At 33.0% G+C, this 7,082-nt stretch overlaps 1 protein-coding gene across 1 annotated transcript; it reads left to right on the forward strand.

Annotated features, from left to right (window-relative positions):
* The first annotated feature begins 1,754 nt into the window (after positions 1 to 1,754).
* On the forward strand, positions 1,755 to 5,578 carry LOC111805210 (beta-amyrin synthase 1-like). The gene is given in 14 exon segments (XM_087128450.1): positions 1,755 to 1,986; positions 2,148 to 2,190; positions 2,193 to 2,329; positions 2,397 to 2,675; positions 2,747 to 2,998; positions 3,167 to 3,355; positions 3,450 to 3,563; positions 3,940 to 4,062; positions 4,151 to 4,249; positions 4,340 to 4,399; positions 4,513 to 4,559; positions 4,677 to 5,079; positions 5,155 to 5,238; positions 5,332 to 5,578. Coding segments are annotated over 14 exon segments (2,142 nt in total). The 5' UTR covers positions 1,755 to 1,785; the 3' UTR covers positions 5,443 to 5,578.
* The last annotated feature ends 1,504 nt before the right edge of the window (positions 5,579 to 7,082 follow it).

Genomic DNA, 7,082 nt, shown 5'->3' on the forward strand with positions numbered 1-7,082 from the left:
TAAATTCGTATTAGTATACCGTTATAAAATCTCATATAACACGTGTATCATGCTTATTATTTGATCTCATTCCAATGTTGTAAACTGTATATTCTGGTTATATAAGGCATTCATGTTCACATGCAACCATATCCTAGTGATCCATACAAGTACTGTATGAGCCTTTGCCGCTCCTATTCTCAAATTTTCTCTTCCTAATGCGTGTCACTATTTGCGTGTGCCCCACACTCGTTAACTTGGTTTCGAATCTTCTCCAATGCACATCTTTGATTTTTTTCTCGCTATTTCTGTACCAAGACGCATCTTATTTTCCTTTGAATTTCCTAAATTCTAGAATTCGGGGGATTTCATAAGTTTCCCAATTGCTTCTAATTTTCATCGGTTGGAAAACATAAGCACATTTAAAATATGGACGATTTCTTAAAACTTACTGTTTTGAACGTTGAACTAAACACCAATTTTTCAAGTGTCATTTCTCATGGATTCCTTCACAAAATTTATTCAAAATGATGTCCTAATGCAATTAAAACAATTTTTAGAAGCATTGCATCTATCATACTCTCGGTTCTCCCTCGAAAACTGATTCGATTCCAGTGACTCAAAAGTTCAGATCTATGCATAATAACATCCTGAGCAAATTCTTTGAACGATGCTCGACCAGAAAATGCCCCAAACTCGTCGGATTTGAAGATGGAAAACAATTTCTTCATTTTATCTCCAAAAAAAATCCTTCGCCCGCTCTTTCCTTTCGTTTTCTTTCTTTCTTTTCTTTCCTCCCTCTTCATTTCTAGAATGGTTACTCATCAATTCTAAACACAATAAAATTACTAAAATACCCTTTGGACTTAGACCATTGACTTGACTTTTTTTTTTTTTTTTCACTATTTTATATTTTATGAGTCTTTGAGAACTTTACTCTTCTATTACATCGTGAAATTCAGCCCCTAAAACCTTTAATAAAATTCGTCGGTTTAAAAAGTAAATGGAAAAGTTAGGAAGGTTCGTTACTTTTCTGGCTTAAGTGTTACCGAAAATATTTTTATTTTGTCCACTTTAAACATATTTCAAATTTTAAATAAAGAAAATACGTTTTTAGTAATGACTCGGTTCGTTTAGCTCACAAATTCTTTTTCGTTTCCTTTTTCTTGTACTTAAAATTTGAGTTATTTCAAACCAACTCTAAGTTAAAATAATTTGGAATCAATTACAAAAAATTTGAAAACGTTATTTACAGTTATTATAAAATATTATATTTAACAAAAGAAACGTAGTTATCGATTGTAACGTCGAAAAGTCATTTTAACCCATTATTTTGAAAAGGAATAGAAGCATACAACTAATTTGTGGGCTAATAATTGAGGGCCATAGTCGAGTAATATTTTGATGGATGTGTTCGACATCGAATTTATTAGGGTTGGGTGGTAGTTATAATTAAATCTTCCACTTTAATAATTAAAACAAAAAAGAAAAAATAATAATACTCGTACATCAACATAAAAATTATAGTATGAACATTAAATTTTATCAATTATGCGTCAGAGGACAAAATTATAATGTCATAAATACTTTTGAAAGAACTCATATATTGAAAGAAATGATTTTTCTTTAAAAAAAAAAAAAGTTTAAATACTCATTATACATATTATAATTTATTCATAGAAATATTGATAATTTCCTATGTGGATATAAAAATACTAATGTCGGCCATGGACGTAAACGTAATACCCCTCATCTATATATAAGTAAAAGAAATTTGTATCGAAAGGCACAATCGAGAGAGTGAAAATGTGGAGACTTAAGTTGGGAGAAGGAGCAAATGATCCGTACTTATTCAGCTCCAACAACTTTGTGGGAAGACAAACATGGGATTTTGAGCCTGATGAAGGCACTCCAGAAGAGCGAGCTCAAGTGGAAGAAGCCCGTCAAAATTATTACCATAATCGTTTCAAAGTCCAGTGCAACGGTGATTTGTTTTGGAAATTTCAGGTTCTCTCTTTAATTATTATATAAATCATTTCAAATATTCATCTATTAGGAATTTACTCTAATTTTCTTTTATAGTTCTAATTGACGACAAAGTTCACTAAATATATACATAAAAATTTAAATGGAGTTATAATAAGTTATTGAATATTATGAAAATGCAGTTTCTAAGAGAGAGAAATTTCAAGCAAACAATTCCAACAGTAAAGTGGAGGAAGCAATAGTTAATAAGGAAACAGCGAGCATTGCAATGAGAAGAGCCACCAAGTTCTTTGCAGCCTTACAAAGCCCCCACGGCCATTGGCCTGCTGAAAACGCTGGCCCTATGTTTTATTTCCCTCCATTGGTACTCTTCCTCTTTCTATTCATTTTATCTTATATAATTCTACCACAATATTACCCTTTTCTTTCAGGTATTTTCGTTGTATATTACGGGACATCTCCGCATCATATTCTCAGAGCACCACCGAAAGGAAATCCTTCGCTATGCATATTGTCATCAAAATGAAGATGGTGGATGGGGATTGGACATTGTGGGACAAAGTTGTATGTTTTGCACTGTTTTTAACTATATTCAACTCCGTTTGTTGGGAGAAGAACTTGACAAAGATGAGTGTTGTAGAGCTCGAAAATGGATTCTAGATCATGGAGGTGCTCTTTACATACCCTCCTGGGGAAAGATTTGGCTCTCGGTTAGTACTATATATATCTCTACCTTATTTGATTTGATTTGAGGAACTAAACTTATAATTTACTTATGTAGATTTTGGGTGTTTATGAGTGGGAGGGAGCAAACCCCATGCCTCCAGAATTTTGGTTGTTAGGGAAATTACTTCCTTTCATTCCTCGAACTTTGTTTTGCTATTCTAGATTGACACTTCTTCCTATGTCATATTTATTTGGAAAGCGATTTGTTGGACCACTCACCCCTCTCATTCTTCAATTACGTCAAGAAATCTATACCCAACCTTACAATAACATTAAATGGGGCCCAACCCGCCATTTTTGTGCAAAGGTATGTCCCTAAACCATTCAATCCTCTCTACCACAATGCATTAGTAAAGAACAAATCAATATTCATCCTAAAAGATTTGAGATTTCTCCGTGTAGAAATTGATCATTTTCATTTCATGTACGGTATTAGACTTTGATTATTTTGATTGAATTGGATATGATGATGCAGGAAGACAAATGCTTTGAACGTTCATTGTTTCAGAAGCTCACATGGGATGCTATTCAATACTTTGGAGAACCCATTCTTAATAGTTGGGCCTTTAAAACGATAAGAAATAAAGCTCTTCAAGTAGCTAAATGTCATATTGATTATGAAGATCATAATAGTCATTACATTACAATTGGATGCGTTGAAAAGGTTAATTTCATACTTGTTTTTTCTTTTATAGTTAATAACATTATATGAATAAATGTAATTGAGCTAATATGGTGGAGGGGTATTGAACATGCAGCCATTGTTTACACTTGCTTGTTGGGTTGATGATCCTAATGGAGAAGCTTATAAGAAACATCTTGCTAGAATCAAAGATTACTTATGGATTGCTGAAGATGGAATGAAGATGCAAGTATGTTTTGCCCATTATTAAATATTTAACTAATTTATAAATAAATAAATATTATGTTTAGTCAAATCACAAGTTTCCATCCAACATTCAAATAAATTTTAATGAAACTTTATTATAAATATACATAGGAAATAATAAGAGAAATATATAAAGTACTAACATATACATATATATGCGTACACGAGCATAGAGTTTTGGTAGTCAATCATGGGATGTTGCTTTGGCCATTCAAGCTCTTCTAGCAACAAATCTCCGTGATGAATTTTCAGAGACACTTAAGAAAGGACATGATTTCATTAAACAATCGCAGGTACTGAAATTCTTTAATTTCAATAAATATTTGTTTATATTATTTTTAATGTATACTAATATAAAGGTTAGGGAGAATCCTTCCGGAGATTTTCGAAGTATGTATCGTCACATATCTAAAGGAAGTTGGACATTCTCTGATCGAGATCATGGATGGCAAGTTTCTGATTGTACTGCGGAAAATTTACTGGTATTTTATTTTCATAATTTCCATAAAAAATACATTAAATTTTAAATAAATATATTAATCTCTTATATATATATAAATGACGTGTCAGTGTTGTTTGATATTTTCGACAATGCCTTCCAACATCGTAGGAGATCCAATGGAACCACAGTGCTTTTTTGAAGCAGTCGATATCATACTTTCCCTTCAAGTAAGAATTGTAATTTCGAATTTGCCTTAGAATTATTTTTTTCCTGTTAACTTAACGATGAATTGGTGAATTTTGTTGTGAAATAAATAGGCAAAAAATGGTGGTGTCTCAGCTTGGGAGCCTACCGGAGTTGTACCATCGTGGTTTGAAGTAACTAAGGCCTTATTTGATAATTATTTTCTCAAACAATACTTAAATACATGATTAAAAAAAATGGTGACAACTAATTAATATCATTATTTTGTTTCATCTTATACTTTTAGCTACTAAATCCAGTAGAGTTCTTCGAATATACGGTATTGGAGCTCGAGTAAGTAGAAAATCTAAGAATATTACTTGAAAAATATTACATACAGATAAATGACATTGAACTGATTATTATTTGTTTTGTTTCCGTTGTGATGAATCATGGAATGGGTGAAAATAGATATGTAGAATGCACGTCATCGTCGATACAAGCACTTGTTCTGTTTACGAAGCTATTTCCAAGTCATAGAAAGAAAGAGATAGAGACATTTTTAAGTAAAGCAGTAAAGTATTTGGAAGAAACACAGAAAGAGGATGGATCGTGGTATGGTAATTGGGGAGTTTTTCACATTTATGCAACATATTTTGCTATAAAAGGACTAACGGCAACTGGAAACACGTATAATAATTCCTCAACACTAAGAAGAGCTGTGGAGTTTCTTCTTAAAATTCAATGTCCAGACGGTGGGTGGGGTGAGAGTCACATTTCATGTACACAAAAGAAATACATTCCTCTTCCACAAAATTCTTCCAATCTCGTTCAAACTTCCTTTGCTTTAATGGCTTTGATCCATTCTCAGCAGGTTTGTTTTACTATTTTACTTCAATTATTATAAGTACGTAAAGCTTAGATATATAATCAACAAATTCGTATGTAGGAAAAGAGAGACCCAACTCCTCTTCACGGTGCAGCAAAGCTACTAATTAATTCTCAACTGGAAAATGGTGATTACCCTCAACAGGTTGGTTATTGTAATGTGTGTTTTGGTTAAACTATAACTTTTACTTTATTAATCATTTGTTATATTAAAAAAAAGAGTTATTTGTAATGGCAGGATATAGCAGGAGTATTTATGAGCACATGCATGCTACACTATGGATTATACAGGAATGTATTTCCATTGTGGGCACTCGCAGAGTATTGTAATAGGATTTCATTGCCATAGTTTCAACTAAATTTATGTAACCCGCTTTCAGCTTTTTTTTTCATTACATCTCCATATACTATATATGTCACTTGAGACTTGAAATTAAGGGTGAGACCAACCGATTATACAATGAAAGCTTGTAATAAGAGATAAACAATGTTCATGTAGTATATGAAATTTCATAAGAGAATTTTATGGGGTACAAAATATGTAGCTATGCATTATTATATGGATTCCTAAATGCCCCAGGTCACTTCTATGTGGCTTCATGACTCCCGTACACCCTCCTGCCTAGATCAGCGACATCATTCATCTAAAAAAATGTAGAAAGAGATGATTATAAGAATATTCTGTAAGCAACCTACTTGTATGCTCTTTTCGCATCCTTAACCTTGTAAGTATTCATGGCCTTTGCTTTGAGTTCTAGTGAGTACATATTAGGTCTCAAATCATCATTTTATACAACTTAGGTGGCTTACGTTACTTATGCAGTGAATGATCAGTGTTCTAAATTGAGGTACGACCTCATAAGTAAAACTGAGGGGTCAATAAGGTTGTATCTAAATCTAAAGCTCTTTGAACATCATTCATGGAGGGTAGCTAACAACCCTTCCACGGGACCATACCACCAATAAAATTGGGTGGTTGCGATCCCCTGTGTGCCGATTAGCTACTAGGTCAACTTATGTGGTCCACGCTCCCCAGCTCAGGGACGGAATTGCGACTCAGAGGTCCTGTTTAGGAGACCCTTTGTTATCTCCACTAGGTCGGCCACGAGTCACACTACCCTGTCCGACTAAGCCTAGCTCGATTGTAACAACAACAAAAATATAAAAAAAAATAAAAAGAAAAAAATGGTTGTAACATCCCTCAATTCCACAATCCAAAAATCTTTCTCCTCATTCCTCCCCTTAAAATAAAATAAAAAAAAAAAAAAAAAAAAAAAAAAAAAAATTCTAATTAGTGGAGGGAAGATTGTCTTTAAGAAGAGACATCACGGTTGAAGCACCTCAATCCAAGTGGAAAAGAATTGAAGGCACGATGGCAAGCTAGTCCAGAATTAGATAGAAACTTTGGCTAATGCCAATCAAGTAAGTGGTCTTACAATTGGCTCGGTCGGAAGACTTGTCTTATCTATGACGACATGTGCCTAGTGGTTCTTGCACGTGTCATTTATGCTTTATATGTTGATGTATGATATTATGATGACGTTATTTGATGATGATATGATGACGATGGCATAATAATGATGATGTATGATATTATGATGACGTTATTTGATGATGATATAATGATGATGGCATAATGATGATGATGTATGATATTATAATGACATTATTTGATGATGATATGATGATGATGTTGTGTGATGATGACATGATGACAATGTCATAATGTGGATGATGTATGATATTATGATGACATACATGATGATGATAAGATGATGACGACGACATAATGATGATGATGTATGTAATATGATGACATAAAATTGTATGATGATGAGATGGTTTTGAAGGGAATGAACTCTTCATCCACGTAGCGGAAGCATTAGGAACCGTTTTGATTTTATTAAGAATGAAAAGAAAAGCAATAAATACAATAGCAAAAACTCTACCTTTGTAGAAACCCTAGCTTGGAAGACTTCTTGAAGTATT

Source organism: Cucurbita pepo, chromosome 11 (genome assembly GCF_057944985.1).
Source record: "Cucurbita pepo subsp. pepo isolate OVF chromosome 11, ASM5794498v1, whole genome shotgun sequence".
Taxonomy (NCBI): Eukaryota; Viridiplantae; Streptophyta; class Magnoliopsida; order Cucurbitales; family Cucurbitaceae; genus Cucurbita; species Cucurbita pepo.